Below are 17,336 nucleotides of genomic sequence, written 5' to 3' on the forward strand. Positions count from 1 at the left end.
TAATTACCACTTTCCAGAAAGTAGAAAACACATCAATTAACTCCTTGGAGCTTGACTCTAGAGAATACGCCTGTTGCTGGCAACAATGGCTACCCCTGGGATCTCTGGCTCTCTTGCCTTTCAAAAGACCTGAACTTAGAGGCCCTGCTTCCTGCCTGGGATGCCCCAGAGGGATCAAGTAAGGGATCAGGCCTCCTTCTGGGACACTGGGCTGCAAAGGGACAGGGTGAGGGGAGCACGGAGGTCCCAGCCCCAAGCCTGTTGTGTCCTTCAGGTAGGACCATAAGTCTGGCCAGAGGAGCAGTAAGAGAGGATGCTGAGTTAAGAGTTCCAGGCCAGCATGGGCTTCAGAGTAAAACCTCTTTTAAACAGAATGTTACTAGGGGACCTGGAGAAGGTATCAGGAGGAACAGAGTCAACCATTCAAAGTAGCAGATGTGAAAGATAAACAATTCTTAAGAGTCCTAACATTCAACACAAAGACAGTACAAATAAAATTATATTCTGGATCAGACCTAATGAGATATGACAGGTAGATAATGGGTATGTTCATCTTTTCACTATAGTAGCTCTTTTACATGAATTGCATACTTTCATGATGGATATCTTATATTTTTAATATTAAGAGGCAGGCTGAATCCCTTCCTCCAGTCCTCAGATGCCTACAAAGGCAGATAGATGAACCTAGGACCCATTCCTTGTCCTGTAGCTACAGAAAAAGCCATCTATGGCAAACAAGTAGGAAGCTAGAAGGAGCAGAGACGGACCTTGACTCACTGCAGGCAAGGAATGAACTCCTTAATGATATTTCTGGAAGGATCCACACTGAGTAATGAAGTAGTCACAAAGGAGCCTCTCAAAGCCAGGTGTGAGAGACACATCTACAGTCCGGAAGATTAAAGCTGGGGTGGGGGGAAAAGGCCAACCAGGATACAGTGAAACCCTATCCTAACTATTCTCTCATCTAAAGGACCCTAAAGACAAAATACACCATGCCTGTCTGGTCAACGTCGAAGAGAACTGGTAACACTAAAGGCCTAGTTTTTGTTCAAGAAAACATGAAAAGGGGCCAAGTGTATCAGTAAGCAAAGGTCCCTGACAGCAGCTCTCCAGGGAACTTTATCTCTGTAGAGAACCAACTCCTACAACTGCCCTCCTCTGACTTCCACACGCTGGAAAGCATTCTCTCTCTCCCTCTTTCTCTCTCTCTCTCTCCCCCTCTCTTTCTCTCTCCCTCCCTCCCTCTCTCTCTCTCTCTCTCTAATTTAAATTTTTAAAAAAATGCATATGGCTGTTTTGCCTGCATGTACAACACGTGTGTCTGGTCCCCACCCAAGGAGGTCAGAAGAGGACAACAGATCCCCTGAACCAGCATTACAGATGGCTAAGAGCCATTATTGTAGGTGCTAGGAATCAAACCCAGGCTCTGTAACACAAGTGCTCTTAACCACTGAACCATCTCTTCCATCCCTTAAAAATTTCTGTGGAAATATTTTCATAAGGTCCCTAGGACCCATAGCCTGGGGCCCAAAACCCCTGGGCTCTGGTATGTCTGTAGAGATGGGTGCTAACCAGTGGAGAGCTTTGCCAGCCTCTCCAAGATAACAAAGAATTCTAGAAGCAAGGTGAGGAAAGGAAGACAAACAAGGCCCAGCATGGCAAGGAGTGGGAACCACAATGGAGTGGTCACAGTGAAAGCCTGACGCCGGAGCCTAAACAGACCATGACCCAGCAGTCCCTCTGAGACAGAAACTCAACAAGGAAGGCACAGTCTACTTCTCAGAGCCACACAGCACCTGCCCTGCCAGATACCTCTGCAGACCTCCAAAGACCCTATAGTGATTACATTATCGGCAAGCCAACAATGACAGGCCCACCTGCCTGAGATACACATACCCCAGAAAAACACGGGGTTCAACCCTTTGCCCCACAGCAAATAAAGGAGCCAAGACTATAAGGGCAGAACACTGCTTGTGAGCACCACAGCAACCTTCCCCACACAGCAGCCAGGGTCAGACGACAAGGCTCCTTTTATCTACCTGTCGTAGCCTTTTCTCAGCTCCAAATATTGCAGTGACCCAAACCCCACCCCAACTTCTGGTCAGGAGCCCCCATCCTGAAAAGTCTTTGCAGCAAAGGCAAATGAACTATAATCCCTCCAGTGTTTTGAACTGCTATTGCTTTACAATATCCAGGCTTAAGAGCAAGAGGTCCCCAGAAGCAGAGACAGTAGGACCCCCGAAAACAGCAAGCCTCTCTTTGAAGGGCAGGTTTGTATCTCAAGCTATACCCTGCAGGACCAGGGCCTGTGCATGTCACACGCTGTCCCATGGCTTTGGTTTTTATGACCTTCACCAGACCCTAAGAAGACTCCATAAGTTCAGGAAAGTTGAGTTCCTCCAGACAAGCAGAATGACTGTAATGATAATACTTGTAAATGAGGGGTATGGTCCAATATACCCCATACTTGTAAATGGGGTGTCAGTCTGCTCTACTAGAAGCCATGAGGATAGCAACAGCCACAACAGACAGCCCATAAAACAAAGCGAAGAGCAATGAAAGATGACCTGCAAGAAACAGCTCTGCGTCTCCACTTCAGGGTCCAAATGTCCAAATGTCATGTCTTTTATGTCAGTATTTAACTTAAGTTTTCCAGATTACCTTTGCTTTAAGAGTTAATTTTCAAAATGTCAAAAGGAGAGTATACTGTTACCAAATATAAATTGAGAGAGTTTATATTCAAATTAGGAATGGAAAACCTGAAGCTGGGTGTGGCAGCACATGCCTGTAATCCTAACACTCAGAAAGTGAAAACAGAAGGACTGGGGTGGGGACTTGAGGCCAACCTGGGCCATGAAGCAGTCCATGTTAGGCAGCCAGGGCAAACTCAGGTCTGAGATGACATGCATAATGAAGTAAAGCCAAGCACTGCTGCCTGAGCCCGTGCCGGTCATCGTGGTGTCATAAACAGCTGAGGGCAATGCACGTTGGCCATGTGGTCGCTGCTGCCCAGGATTAAATGTCTGTCTGCCACAGTAAGACCCAATGTAAAACTTAGAAGTATGTTTCATGACCAAAATATATCATCCCAATGCAACCAAGCTAGGATTAGCTAAAGTATCTGGAAGGCGAGCAGTCCCTACTAGGGACGTGCACATTCTACTAGGAAACAGCCTAGGCCAAGCCCTAAAGAAAGTTGCAGCACAGCCCAGGCTCCTTGCCGTGACTGTCAATCGCCTCATGACCACGTGGGTGTCCCTGCTGCCCTGCCAAGACTCCTTCCATTTTTCTTTGTATTTAATGGGTACAGGCTTAGAAACATTACAGAATAAAAAAGCCCAGATATCTTCGCTCCTCTGGTGATTAAATGCACATTAGCACATCTATGTCTCATTTACTGTTGTAAAGCATGAGCAGAAGCTGGAAGTGCCATCTGGACTGTTGGGACCCCGTCACCGGAGCGGCTCTCTGCTCTCATTCACTGCCCCATCATGGAACAAGTGCACAGCCCTGTGAATGAAGGCAGTCGTCAGGGTGGGAGTAGGGGAAGGAAGGGTTCTCTCTTTTATCTTTGATGGGGAAGTAGTTTTATTGTCATTGTCTAGATTACCCCTCCCCTTTTTATGGAGACCTCCTTGTACTGGTTAAAAGCATGAACTCAGTTCTTCACAATATTCTGTAGCTACTTCTCGCCCTAAGCAGCCTTGGGGAGGAAAAGGCCCAGCCAAACCAAAACAGAACACCCAATAACAGTACCCCACCCTGTAATACTCTTTGTTGAGTCTCTCCTTCAAAAGCAGCTTTTGACTAGTCTGTCTTATGTATTTGGAAATTATCTTTAAATCTTTGGTTTTGGTAAAGTATTTTTAATTTCAAAACAAAAGAAACAAATCAAGTGAGACTCTTGCAAGTGTGGGTGGCACCAGCCGCCTACTGGACTGAGCCCACCTAACCTGCATTACTAACGTGTTGAAGGGAGATAAAAATTTGTCTCTAATACCTCACTATTGAAGCTTTATTAAAAATGTCCCTGGGTCCTCATCTAGCCCTCAGAGGTCATAGAACCCACAGAATCACCCCAATCTGCCAGGCGGTGGTGGCACACACCTTTAATCCCAGCACTTGGGAGGCAGAGGCAGGCGGATTTCTGAGTTCGAAGCCAGCCTGGTCTACAGAGTGAGTTCCAGGACAGCCAGGGCTACACAGAGACACCCTGTCTCAAAAAGCCAAAAAAAAAAAAAAAAAAAAAAAGAATTACCTCAACCTTTGAATATGATATACCACAGCTAGGTGGATATAAGTGACCCCACTCTCACCAAGACCTTCTTCAAATATGGTAAGAGGACTTACTAAGTCTCTCCTAAGGCAAACTGTCAGTCCCAACTCTACAAGCACACAAGGGATATTTGTCCCAAAGAAAATGAACTCACATCAGGTAGGAGAGCAGTATTGTGTTTACACAGTACATGTAACAGAAGCATCTATATTAACACACTGCCACCCACCTCTCTACTACAGGACACATGATCACAAGTAAGAGCTGTCTGATGGAGTACCATTAAGTTTGCTGGACCTCCTAGACCACCACAACACAACTTTGTCAAGACATAAAATGACATAAATGTATGTGTTCTTACTGCTCAGCACATTAGCAACATATGCTACAGAGCATTTGGAAATGAGAAGCTAATTTTTAATTTAATTATATGTAAACAGTCCTCTGTGATACGTGGCTGTTATTATTAGATATACTACCTACCATGCCTGTAAGAATGCTGGGTACATCAGCTAAGTCAGACAGGACTCACTCTTCACTCAGGCAGGGCAGCAATAAAAGACCCAGGGCCACAACCAGCAGAACGCCAACAATGACACTCTTGTGGTGACAGAGACATGTCAGAGTGCAAAGCTGGTGTCTGCCCAGTCTTAAGCTGATTATTCAGGAATTCGTTAGCAGTGGTAGGCATGGCTTCGGAAATCCACCAGTGGGAAATTACTGTACAAACTGGAGTTTGTTCTTTAGAGTTTAGAACAAGAAGTGGGATAGGGTGAAATGAACAAGTCAGATGCATTTGCTCCTCAGCCATCAGGAGAGACTGGGCAAACACAGAGGGAAGGGAGGGCTTTCGCACACAAGGCCCTTAGCCTGTACATAGCCGCCAGAGGCAGAGCCGCCTTGGCCCGCCCCCGGGTGACAGACATGCTGCCACCTTCCTAAACCCAATCCTTTAAAGCTGGAATTCAAACACTGTAAGCTCACTACCTATTTTGTAAATAAGTTTTATTATAACACAGCTATAGACATCAGTTTATGCTTGGCTGCCCTCTCAGCACCACAGTTGATCTGAGGCTGTGACTGGGGCCACAAGACCCAGAAAGCAAAACAGCACTGTCTTGGCTCCGACAGACAGGTGTACGAACCTTGGTTTAAAAGTTAAGAGGAGGAGCCGCCTGAGGGCTACAGTCTGACAGGAGGAGAGGGCGGCTGACGCCACAGGGCTTTCCTCAGGGGCCAGAGTGGTGAGTCAGCAGAGCCCAAGCACAGCTGTCTTCTGGAGTGGGTTGGCACAAGAGGGGACCAGGCCCTGGGCGCCATGGCTCATCCCAAACTCTGCCCTATACTTACTGTCCCCCAGGATCAGTTCCACTTCCTCATCTGCATCAGAGTCTTCATCTTCCCCCTCCTCTCCCTCCTCTAGAAGGTTTGCTAACTCCTCATCAGAGGGAGAGAAGTCATTGTCTCCATCCTCTCCTGCATTCTCATTGTTGTCATCCTCCTCCAGTTCTGCTTCCAGCAACTGGTCAGTGTCTAGTTCATCTAAATCATCAGTATCATCATCATCTTCATCATCATCCTCTTCCTCCTGTTCTTCCTCTTCCTGGTGAGAGAGCATGAAGTCCATTAGGAGAAACACAAAGCCTTAATCCGTATGGGCCATGTGGTGATTCCTATCCAAGGGGACAGAGGAATAAACTGTTAGGAGAACAGACTTGTCAGTGGGGACTGGGACAGGCACACATGTTCAAGACATTTGAAAACCTCAGGAAGGATTACTGGCTCCACAAGGGCATACTGATTATATAGCCCTTATGCAAAGAAAGAGAAAACCTGCCTCACAGATGTCTCAAGCCACTGATAACCTTAAAGGACCAGAGGGACGCTTCTTTTTGCATCAGCCAAAGTGAGTGAACTGAGTTCAGACACTGGACAAAAGGTCCTGAAACCTAAAGTCCCACTTTAGCAAAACCAAGAACACAGTAGATGAGTTGTCAGCTCTAAACCCCTCGGCTCATGTACCCAACCCCACGTGATAGGCAGATACCTACCAGAGCTGTTGAACACTCACTAGGAACATGTCAACAAACCAGGCACACAAGACAGGGTAACTGACCTACCTTCCTGTTGAGAGGAGAGAGAGAGAGGAGAGAGAGAGAGGAGAGAGAGGAGAGAGAGGAGAGAGAGGAGAGAGAGGAGAGAGAGGAGAGAGGAGAGAGGAGAGAGGAGAGAGGAGGAGAGAGGAGAGAGGAGAGAGGAGAGAGGAGAGAGGAGAGAGGGGAGAGAGAGAGAGAGAGAGAGAGAGAGAGAGAGAGAGAGAGAGAGAGAGAGAGAGGCAGACAGACAGACAGAACACTCATCCATTATTCTATTCTACAGTAATTTACCAAAGCTATAAAACCTACTAGAAAACAGTAAAGCATTTTCTCTAGATTCTAAATCTCCTGCCACTCACTTAAAAAACAGCTGTTTGTTGACAAGGCCCTAGGTTCAAACCCCAGTACTGCAATGAAGAAAAATATCAGAGCTATAGTATAACCCAGACCCACTAACAAGCAGCTGTGCTTTGCGGACTCTGTGTGCTCTCTAGTGCAGATGAAAACGCATGTGCCCATGCACACGTGGACATCAGAGGAGAAGCACAAATGTTAATCACCTTCCATCTTGTTTAAGACAGGATCTCTTGTTCTGACACCGTATCTAGGTCTGGTCTGCAAGCTTGTGGGGATTCTCCTGTCTCCTCCTCCTCTCCCCTGACCACTCATTATAGGAATTATGGGATTACAGTTGCTAGCTACCCCACCCAGCTTTCTGTGGTTCTAGGGATCCAAGGTCAGGCCATGCTGTTGGCAGCACTTCACTCACTCGGCCATCCCCGACCATAGACTCTGGAGAAGTTGTGTCATAACAGTGATTTAGACTCTTCAACCATTTATGGCAGCTACATGGGACAACTAATGATATCCCGTAATCCTAATGTATGCGTGTGCGTGTGATCACTTGCATAACAATTCTATAGCTGTAGCTGCATAATCAATGGCTAAGCACTGACCCATCTGAAATGAGCCAAAAATTTCTGGAGAAAGCAGGGAATGAATAACACAGTCAAGCTCACATAAATAAAAGATAAACAAGAGGAGCCCAAAGTCAGGAAAAACCCAAAGTGCTTATCGGATCATAACTTCAGCTCCTTGGCAGGCTCATTTCTATGGCCTTGACCAAAATTAGCTCTCATCTATTAACAAAGAACCAATTTAAAAATAGAAAAAGAGGAAATAATCTAGGACCATATGTCTCTCTAGAACAAAACAGTTATGTTTAAATTTTATGACAAGTGAGACCTGTCAGAAACAAACAAATAAATTACAACAGCATAACTCAAGCTTTTTTGGGGAGTCAGGAGGAGGGATTGAGTAGAAAATATTAGACTGGGATACAAACCAGGCTGTCATTTGTGCCAGGCAAAGCACTCTACCTACCACTAGGCAACCCCAGCCAAAGATGATAACTTTTAAAGGTCCACAGCTGAGATGCTATGTTAACTGCTCAACTAAGCATTAGTCAACAAATTCAAGCTTGGCTGACCAAGAAGAACTAAGAAGTTTTCGAACCAAGAGCAATGCTGGGAAACAGATAAAGCAGGGGTTAAACTCCAGGGTCTATAAAGCAAGCTTTTAAGGATTTTGACTCCTTAATTCTGGAAGGCCAGTTGGAAGGGAAAAGCAGACTGAGGGAGTTTTTGTACCTGCTCTGAATGACCAATGTTGGTATGTATATGTGTGCTGTGTCAGAGGTAAGTATGTCCACCTAACCTGCTTAAATTCAAACCTAAAACCTGGGTCATAGATCAAAGGCTCCTAGACCTACCCAAATGTTGCAGCAGAATCTACACTTATATTGAACCTAAAAAGATATTCTAAAGAAGCAACATTTTTAGAACAATCTGTGAGTCAAAGCCAGAGACATCATGAGCCTCTCTTCTCTGTCTAAAAAGCGAAAAGGAGGTGAACTCTTGGCTTTTGTTCTTCTAATTCTCTCAAGTCTTCACTGAGGACTTAAAGACAGTTTAGAGGAACTGAGGACCAGGCCATTTTAAAAGCTCCTAATAAGTCAATTTTATGATTATACAAAGCCTCAAAGCCTACAGGAAACAACCTCCTCCTGCCAGATCAAAAGCAAACACTCTCTCACACAGGGACAACTGGCTTCTGCCTATACCACTCCACTGTGTGCAATGTGCTCTGGAATCAGGCTGCCTCCATTGAGTCCAAACTATATTAGCATGAAGACCAACTGTGGGGTAATTTTAAGCAGCTATTATTGTTGTTTTGGTTTGTTTGAGACAGGGTATGTTTGTAGCTTTGGCTGTCCCAACTTGCTATGTTGACCAGGCTGCCTTAAACTCACAAAGATCTATCTGCTCTGTCTCCCTGGTGCCGGGATTACAGTTATTCACTGCCACACCTGGTTATGTGTTTTGTGTGGCTTTGTTTGCTTCCCTTGTTTAACTGATGTGCATCTCTAAGCTTTGCAAAGTGCTGATGTACATGAAATGTTCAAAGAGTGAGTTCTTTTTATAGGCACAGAATCCTTCTTGGAGACTATCAAAACATGAACCATAAGCCTCTGTAGTAAACCTCCACCTGCTAACCTGCTTCTTAACTTTACTGCTAGCCTGCTGTTTTTTCCAGACTTTCTTCGCCTAAGCACATTTTTATTATTTCTGCCTGTACATATCATCTCAACGAAATTTAAAACTCATATGGTTTTACAACCAACCTCTGGCTGCTTCCAACAACATTTGAACTTTGTCTCTCAGTTACCAAGTCAAACTGAAACTTACTTTCAATTATCCCACTTCCTTGGCTCCATCTCCAGTTAACTTGCTTCTCAAAATTGGGGTCTCTAACTCATCCTCCTCCTTTCCATATATTGCCCTCGGCTGGTACACCAGCCTCAGACCCACCAGTCAGCTGGTGCCTCAGCCCTGTAGTATCCCCTTTCATGAGCTAAACATCCCAAGGACCCTATGACACATCCTACAATATAGAACTATTTAAAAAAAAAAAAAAACATGGCTAATTACTGCAAATCTATCAAATGCCAATTTCTTTGACTCTCATTAAATGAAGTGCTCTGATTAAATCAGGTCTGCCTCTCAAGTCTGACCATCGGAATCACCTGAGAAATGCTTTCCAAAGCATATACTGCATTAGTCCCTTATTCAGACTGTTCTTAATAAAATTTGAGGTTAACAGTAATTAACTGACAAGCTATTGAACTCTCAACATTCAGACACAATCCTACTGTCAGACACCGAACATAGCACACTTGCCAACTTCACACTTGCCTAACTTCCTTAGCACCTGTCATCCAATACTACCTTAGAGCACTACAGCTGTTTTCAGAGTCACAAGCATATGTGCTTTTCTCGCCTTACTAGCAGAATTCAACTCAAGTATATTTTGGTTTTGTTTTTTTAAAGGAGGGGAACCTTCAAGAGTCAGCACCCAAACCCTGAGAGCAGCTGTCTCAGGACCAACTCTCAAGGCTAAGCTGTCCTGTGCATGTCATTCATCAACATGTTCATCACTTTCTGTTAAATATCCAAAACTAGTCAAGCCTAGGAGTAAAAGGTAACTTTTTCATGTGTGTGTGTGCATGCGTGCGTGCTTGTATGTAGAGATCAGAGGACATCTTGTGGGAGTCCCTTCTCTTGGTCCGCCACATGGTTTTGGGTATTGAATTCATGTCATCAGTGTTAAATAACTTGAACACTCCCTCAATAACTACCATTTATGCAGGTACTTTAAGCTGGACCATTTTAGCAAATGCCAACTGAGCATTCATTATCCTGAGCTTGTTTTGCTAAGGTGAAAGGCAAATTCAAAGGTGTTGGTCACAGGTGCCTGCATCCCTAAGCCACACATGACACACCTGAACCATCTGAGAAGACCAAAGAGCAGGTAACAAGACCAGGACAAATTTTTGAATAGCAAATAACTCATATGAAAATGAAAAGTCTAGTTTTAAAAATAAGTGAAGCATACAAACCAAAGTGTGCATTTAAAATATTCAGAAAGGTAGTGGGGAGGGATCCAATGAGAACAGTAAATACATCACACAATCACAAGAGTCTGGAAACAATCTGGACCAACACAATAATGGTACAGACAAGAGTAACAATAAATAATATTATCCTATCCCAAACATCTCTAAATCAAAAGCACTCAATAATGGATGTCTTTCAGATTTGAAATGTAGCAGATGGTGGCCCAGCTAAAACAGTGGTACACAGTGAACTTATCCTGGACCCAGAGAAATCTGGAAGCAGTAACAACTAACCCACACCACACACAAAGCTGTCATGCTTTTCTACATATGGGACACCAGAGCTCCGGGCCAAGGCCTACTTGAAGGCGCCTATTTGGACATCGGCATCCATGCTGAGAGAACCTCTATTTTTCCTTCAGAACCAGAAAGTCAGAAACCCTTACCAATGACCTGTTTGCATTCTAATGAGCATCTTTCTCATGTAATTATTAAACAGTAAAGTTAAGCAGATCACAGAAAGTGGTCTTTTTCCTAACACGAGCTCCCTGAAGACAGTGGGGCAAGGAGTGCAATACTTAGGTTAAGCTGCTACTTCATGACCGTCTGATTCCAAAGCCAGCAAGCTACCCTCAAGGAGTGCCTCTGCCTCTGCCACTACCCCATGTACTCAAGAAGGAATCCAACACAATAAATAACCCCTTACCTCCCAGCATCTTGGGTAATCCTAATTTCCTTTCAAGCTCCACCTTGAAGAACAGACACCTGGCTACACTGGCACAGGTAATGATGTCCAAATAAAACTGCTCCCCAGACACTTATAAACTTAGATAAATATGGAGGGCGGGGAGAACGAGGTTAGATGAGTAACTCAAAATACACCTTGAGTTTGCTTCACATTTAAAGTTATATATATCCCAGTCAACTCAGCTGTAAAGTACTTGCCGAGCATTCAGAGAGCAGACTGTATAGTTCTAACATAAAGCCTAACAGAAACACACCCAAGTTTCAGAATAGCATGAGAAAATGTCTTTGTTTAGTCAGTACTAAGATCTGTTAGAGAAAAATGAGTCTTTAAGCCCACTGCACTCAGGAAACTACTGGCTTTTGGATTCTTTTGCTTGTTTGTGTTGTGAATCTGCTGTGGGATTTGAGTTTGTTGTTTGGGGACGGGGGTTGTTGTTGTTACAAACCAAGGACAATGTGATTAGACCCTATATCAAAGTTTAAAAAAGGATGAGGGACTGATGTTCTTAGCATATGTCCATCAATCTCGAGTTCCACAAAAGAGAGAAAAAACATGCACAAAAGGGAGGAAGAGAAAAAGGAAAGATTATACTTAAAAATATTCGCGTACATGCCATTTGGGATGGGCAGTAAAGTAAGGTACTTCATCAGCCCTGAGCACAGAACCTGATTATCACAACAGGAGAGTGATGAGGGCAGGAGCCACCGTAATACAGCTAGAGAGGGCACAGCTCTTCTTATCCTAAGGTCCCAAGGACCTAAAGTCCCTTGCAAACAACCACAACTCCAGGTAAAGGAATTAAGATTTGCAAAAGGTTATTTTACTGCCCTCATTATCTGTAGTGAGAGGAAGTCCAGCACTCTTCCTTGTGACAGAGGAGGTGGACTAGAGAGTACTATTCTAAAAATGCAGTGAGTTAGCATCAGGAAAAGCTGCTGATGCTCTCAAGTCAGAGATGTTCTTCAGAACTGACGCCGATACAAAAAGCATCCACAGTATAAACCCGCCTTGTGAGAAGGGCAAAGCTAACACTATGGGACATAAGTATAACACAAATAGGTCATATTATGCTTAAATTTCTCAAAACCATCAAAATGACCTTTACCTGTTCATTCCCTCTCCAGCAGGAGTGACTGTCTCGATGACAATGACACTGGAATATGAGAGCTGCGCGTCTTTTCTGTTACCATTGTTCACATGGGAGTGTATGCCACAGTGCACATGTGGAGTTAGAGGACTTAGACAACTTAGAAAAACTGGTTTTCTCCTTTTTCCATGTGAGTCCAGGGAACTGATTTCAGATCATCAGACTTGACAGCAAGCAATTTTAACCAATGAGCCATCGTGCTGGCCCTACAGGAGCTGCTTATCTTGAAGCCCCAAATGGACACTATAACAAGCATGGAACTAAAATCAGAAATTGATAGATTGCACCTTAAAAATGGAACACGGGTCATTGGGTAGTAGATTTTTCTTTTGTTGTTGTTACTGTTACCATTCTGGTGTGAGATTTGTGCTTTTGAGATATGGTCTCACCAGGCTCAGGCTGGCCTTAAAATACTCAGTGTGCTGACTAGGCTAGCCTTAAACTTACAAGCCTTCCACATGGGCGTCCTGAGTACTAAGTACTAAGATAGCGGGTTTGCATGTCACACTTTGCTTGTTTAAAACCTTGTACTGATGACAGAGTAGTTTCCTATCTCCAGTTTTGTTTTAAAATTCTTTAATATAGAGTGTCATAATACATCCATTTTCAAAAAAAGAGGTTCTGTGTTAACAAAATTTCACTTTAAGTTTCAGACATATTAACAGGTCTTCCAAATATGGCAACATGGAGAAGAATTATCTTTAAAATCCCCTCCAACAAAAAGCAGAGTGCATGCTCCTCAAAGCTTTAACAGAAAACTCAAAGATCACTGACCTGGTCCTCCTCTTCGTCCTCATCCTCTGCCAGACGCTGCCTACCCACTTCATAGAGCCTGCATACTGTGTCCATATTCAGTGCATCCATGCTGCCTTGATTCTGGAATGGAACAACCATTCTTAAAGAAGCATTGTCAGAGGTCATATCCATACCATAGCTGACTGTTCACCTTTACCTCGACCCTAGAACTAACAAAGTTTCCAGTACCAAAATTATCTGGCTGACTCAAAATATTCTGCCTAGACCAGAGGGGGGGATGTACCGTTTAGGAGTGGTACCTCTAAGCAAAGGAGAAGCCAGCACCACTGGCCATGCTTATCTTCCCTGAGGAGACAAAGACTCCTTCCTTGGAGGAAGGAAAAGCAATTGGAGTCCAGGAGCTGGGAATTTATAAATGGATTTTTCTCATTGTTTCTCTTGGACTATACCTCTCCCAACCCCTATCAGTTGAGTAAGTTATCAATAATCTATTATCAAGAATATTATTACTTACTGTAAAATGCACTGGTATCAGATAAAATGCCGAAATATAACTTGAAAGTCACCTTCAATACCAGAACAAAAGAAGAGAATATCTGTAAGCCTCCCTTACCTCAATAACAGCAAGATAACAGTCTTTGGTGTCTGTGCACAGGTCAAAGATGTTCCGTTTCACATCAATAGTTGCTGAAAAATAGAACATGACTGAAAATTAAATTAGTGACCTAAAAACCTGCTTTTTGTTTACAGGAATTAGATACAGGCCTATATTGAGGACTAGATAGACTGCTTAGTGGTTAAGCGGGACTCATCCCCTCACAGAGGACCCAAGTTCAGTTCTAGCACCCATCCTAGGTGCTTCACAACCACCTGTAACCAACGTCAGAGGACCTGATGCCTCTGGCTTCTGTGGGCAAACATATATACAGATACACATACACGTAACTTAAAAAAAATTTAAGGGTCAATAATCATAAATATTTCTATAATTTCTCTGCACTTAGTCATTAAGAAGTCCTACTAGAAAAATGGAGGATTTTAAGGAAGAATATGAAAACATGAAGAAACAACGATCAGCATCTGCCCTTTCCAGACTTACCTATAGGCTTATAGTCAGTTGCATTGAATGTTCGGAAGGATGACCCAAAAGGGCTTTTCATCCTCTCTTCCAGTAAGTCATCTTCATCATCGGCCTGCAACATTGCTAATTAGGGGAGACAGAAGAATGAAACTTTACTAAGAATCAGAAACACAGCTGATCCACAAATGAGGACACTACAAAGGTCAATCAAGACTTCAATGAGCATCCTTCCAAATTTATTCTGCATTTATTAGTTCTTCTCCACGTGTCCTCATTACATACCCAACCCACTGCAGCAAGCAGTAGTATTGTGCCTGAAGTTTTATAATATCCCAAGGAAACAAATACAATGGTTTTTAGGATAACAATGTAGAAATTACTGCATAAAACTTGTGTTAAAAATTAGTAGCCTTAGGGGCTAGAGAGATGGCTCATCAGTTAAGAGCACCTGCTGCTCTTCCAAAGGACAGGGATTCAATTCCTAGCACTCACATGGCAGCTCACACCTGTGTATAACTCCAGTCCTAGAGGGTGGGCACCAGAGCCTCTGTGGGCACTGCATGAACATGGTGTGCAGACATACATTCAGGAAAACTCATCAAGATATACTAAACTTAAAAAAAAATTAACTCAAAATTCAAGATCTGCCTAAGCTACCTGAGACCCTGTCTCCAACAAACAAACAAAAAAATTAGTAGCCTTTTAACCTTAATCAACAAAATGTTCATCTTCTTTTTTGTCATCATTTGTTCTTTTTCTTTTAATTTTTAATTGTTTTTCACAAGTGAAAACTTCGAAGAGTATAGTACCAAGTAAGTATAGGTACAGGACAGGGTAAGGAGAGTGAGGACAATGCATATTACCTCCGTACATCACTGTCCCGGTGTGGTTAAACACGACACGACATTGATCCAGAGCAGGAACGGTGTGTAAAAGATGGAAAGTCCGAAGGTCCCACTGGGAGGGGTGTGATTAAGGGAAACTATTTTATACAAAGGTTGAGAGAGGTCTTGTAAGAGTGAAGGGTATCAGTGAACCATGCTTGGCAAGGACTCTCTGCACTACTACATGCGCTCAGTCCACAAAGGTTCTTCTCTGACCTCATGGAAACTCTGAATGAACACTTCTTTTTCTTCCTAGTAGATGCCGATAGGTTAAATGCCAACATATATTACTGACTGCTATTCCTACAAATAACCCCACAGACATAAATGCTATGTGAACGCTTTTCCTCCCAATGGAACAGCCCATTCCCATGTCTAGCAACTGATTATTTCTACAGAGCAAAAGGGAAGCAGTACTGAAATATTTCTGCTAACAAATCAAGTAACACTTGGAAAGTCAGACATAAGTGTAAAGGATACAATCTCTGTATTGATGATGACTTCCAGCCCATTTGGATGGAAAACACCACTGATATTCATGTTGAACTTGTCAAACTTGTGGATGGCCTGTGCAGAGCGGACATCCCAGAGGACGCCATCATTTAAGACAAGATCATCTGTAGGATTAAAGGTGGCACAGTTCCTCTTGTAGTTGTTGGCAAGATCTGGGTTAAACAGAGTCAACAGCTTGTTGCCAGTCTGAATATCATAAATCTTTAGAGAAGAAGGGGCGGGAAGAGAAAAATCAGACCAATTTACACAGTGACAGGTTTAAAGAGAGATTGTGAGATACCTCTCCACATTCTCAAAACTCAATTACAAAAGCCCTAACATGCACAACTGAAATGCTTGATAGCACACTATGTGAGGAAAGGTTAGGTACTCTAGTGCCCAGCTGAGCTTGGAAAACCCTTTCCCCAGTAAAATGAGAACTCAACCCACATTAAGGATTTAAGTAACAAACCAACCTTTTCTTCTCCTGTTTTGAAGAAACAAAATATTTCCAAGGTTAAACCTGAGAAGGTGTCATCAAAGATCAGTGACTAACCATAAAATATTACTCAAAAGTAATACTTTTACTGAGTATTGATGAGTACTTATACTCTGAGTATTACTCAGAGTATATTTTAGCCCTATCATACTACAAAATTCTAAAGTCTATCATTTGCAACTGATGCAGAAACCAGATCTCTCCCATCAATTAAGACAAGCTGTAATATTTCCAGTTTAAAAAAGGCTCTCCATAGATACAAGTAAGGAAACTTGTTCATAAAGAAACAAGTTCAGATCATGGATAAGACAACCAGCCTGGTCGCTTCAAAATTCAAAGTCAGGAACACCAGAAGAAAGAGTCTTAGCTTAAAATTAGCAAGACAAAACCCAATGACATTACATGAATCTTGACTAGGTCCTGATTTAAGAAAACAAAACAAAAGAGCCTTTGAAACCAAGTACATCAGGAATAGGAAGAAAGCTAAGTATGGACTAGATAATAGGTGTATATCTGGGAATTATTTGCAATTGATTATACAATTAAGTATCTTTGTTAGAAGACAAATAGTATACAGATAAAAATACCATAATGATGTCCACAACCCCATTTCAAATATTTTTTAAAAAGAAATTTATACAGAAAATATTGCAGAATATTAAAATTACAAATCTAGGTAATGGGTATGTGTGTTATTTCATTTTTACAATTTTCTATGTGTTGTTATGTTTCCAAGGGAAAGACCCTGCTCATACCCTCCCCAATTGTCAGTTCAATTCTCCAGCTGCTTGCATGACAGTTATACCTCCTTTGTGTGGCAGAATTTTCCCTGTCCAATTAGTTTAAATATTAGTGCAACAGGAGGCCTGTGATTTAACAGGGAAAAGCCTGCCACACCCTTGGAGTTGTTCTTCTTAAACACTACTCTGTCTTACTCTGCAACACTTACAACTTAATATGTCTCACCAATACGGCTCCCTAAAGGAAGAGGTCTATTTCACCTAAAACGTGGTAAGAAATCAATAAACTCTGTCCTCAGCTGAGTAGGGCTGGCCCACACTTATAATCCTAAAAATTGGTGGGAGGAAGCAAAAGGATCTTAGACCAGGCCAATCTACATTAAAAAAAAAAAAAAATCCTGTCTCAAAAAACAAGGCTCTTGCCCCTCTTACTCTCTCAGCCTCTCTCTTGCCCTTGGGCTCTTCCTTTCCCCCTCTCTCCATGTAGTCATGGCCCACATCTACTTCTCTACTCTCTCCTTCTCCCTGTCTTTCTTGGCCTCTACTACCCCCTTAACTCCCCTCCCCATGCCCTAAATGAATAAATATTAAAAAAAAAAAAAAGAGAGATGGATAGCCAGACTGCTATACTATAGTCCTTTCCACCATCAGGGTCATACTTG

General features: G+C 42.9%; 1 protein-coding gene across 3 annotated transcripts in view; it reads right to left on the reverse strand.

Moving 5' to 3' along the window:
• Positions 1-17,336, reverse strand: part of Dcaf1 (DDB1 and CUL4 associated factor 1) — a 59,546-nt gene that overhangs the window by 1,144 nt on the left and 41,066 nt on the right. For all 3 annotated transcript variants that reach the window (XM_052187393.1, XM_052187391.1, XM_052187392.1), the window contains exons 18-23: positions 15,424-15,657; positions 14,923-15,016; positions 14,078-14,182; positions 13,592-13,665; positions 12,997-13,098; positions 5,627-5,879 (exon numbers count right to left, since the gene is read on the reverse strand). In XM_052187393.1, the coding sequence (XP_052043353.1) occupies positions 5,627-5,879; positions 12,997-13,098; positions 13,592-13,665; positions 14,078-14,182; positions 14,923-15,016; positions 15,424-15,657 (862 nt within the window). The remainder of the gene's footprint in view (positions 1-5,626; positions 5,880-12,996; positions 13,099-13,591; positions 13,666-14,077; positions 14,183-14,922; positions 15,017-15,423; positions 15,658-17,336) is intronic.

The sequence above is a fragment of the Apodemus sylvaticus genome, chromosome 7 (genome assembly GCF_947179515.1).
Source record: "Apodemus sylvaticus chromosome 7, mApoSyl1.1, whole genome shotgun sequence".
In the NCBI taxonomy this organism is placed as follows: Eukaryota; Metazoa; Chordata; class Mammalia; order Rodentia; family Muridae; genus Apodemus; species Apodemus sylvaticus.